The 1189-nt window shown below is 53.0% G+C and overlaps 1 protein-coding gene across 1 annotated transcript in view; it reads left to right on the top strand.

Annotated features, from left to right (window-relative positions):
* The first annotated feature begins 657 nt into the window (after positions 1-657).
* The window catches only part of LOC103905600 (fatty-acid amide hydrolase 1), a 10677-nt gene continuing 10145 nt past the window's right edge, over positions 658-1189 (top strand). The window contains exon 1 of the mRNA XM_019474136.1: positions 658-703. Coding sequence (XP_019329681.1) covers positions 658-703 — 46 coding nt within the window. The remainder of the gene's footprint in view (positions 704-1189) is intronic.

Below are 1189 nucleotides of genomic sequence, written 5' to 3'. Positions count from 1 at the left end.
AGGGGGGGGGGGGGTGAAGAAAAAAGAGGAAAAGAAAAAAAAAAACCAGTGGGGCAAAAAGACTGTTCTTGCATGTAATTTCCTTGACCCAGATAACAGGGAGCTGCTCATCCTCAGATACAGAGCAAGAAGCCATAGGCCACAAGTTCAGTGAGGGCTGGATATTTCCAAGGCTTCAACACCCTTCAGCAAAGACCCCCAGGATGCTGTGTACGTACAGCACAGCGTTTCCCTCTGGGGGAGCCAGGCTCTGGTGCAAGCCACTCAGGTGCTGCTAAAGTAGCCCTGATGGCCTGAAGTTTGAAGTAAAGCCAGTAGCCTGAGCAATAGCGCCAGGAAAATCAGGTCTGGAGGCATGTAACTCTCCATCACATTTTCTAGCTCAGCATCTGCCCAGGGGTGGCTTAGGCACAGCTTATCCTGCTGGGAGGCAGGGGGAGAGAGAAGACATCCCAAATCCTTCCCAACAGGTTTTCCACAATCCTATGGGCAGCGTCTAAACTGGATAGCCTGAAATATTTGCTCATGAACTTTTGCAAGCGGTGAAGGTTTTTTAAGGACAGACCCTATGTGGGACTGGTGACAAAGAAATTATTTTGGAGTTTCCCTTAAAACTGAGTGCAAGGGCATAGCAAGCACTCCTTTGGCTGAGCAGGGATGCCAGATTTCTACGTTGGAAGCTGCAGCACTTGGCAAAGCACAGGTACACCCATGCTCTGCCAGTGATGAAGTGGACTCCACTGGGCACAGGCTGGGACATTTATTGTTCCTTTTTCCCACGCAGCTGCTCGGCTTCAGGAAACATAAAGGAGGTGGGTATCTTTGGGACTCCCCCCCTGCTTCTTTGATGCTCCTAGCCAAGACTATCCCCAGAGATGCTGAAAAATTACAGGGAGATCAAAGCCTCACTTGGCAAACGGCAAAATAAATAAACCTTATCAGAGAGAGACCACCCAGCACAGAGAGGGGTGAGTTTTCATCCAGGAGCTTTTCCTGCTCCCAAATCTCCTCCTCCCTACCCGTGCTGCTGCTCGCAAACCGGTTAAATCTTTTTCCAGCGAGTCCAACCCTCTCCCGCCCGGGAATCCTCCCCAGGTTTTGCCTCCCTCTTCCCCACCTCCCCATCGGCGAGCGGGCGCCCTTAGACCCGGCCGGGAGCGGGGGGGCGGCGGGGGGCGGGGGGGGGGGG

The sequence above is a fragment of the Aptenodytes forsteri genome, unplaced genomic scaffold (genome assembly GCF_000699145.1).
Source record: "Aptenodytes forsteri isolate BGI_AS27 unplaced genomic scaffold, ASM69914v1 Scaffold119, whole genome shotgun sequence".
NCBI classification, from domain to species: Eukaryota; Metazoa; Chordata; class Aves; order Sphenisciformes; family Spheniscidae; genus Aptenodytes; species Aptenodytes forsteri.
The sequence above is the reverse complement of the archived record's forward strand: the minus strand, read 5'-3'. Positions and strand labels throughout refer to the sequence as shown.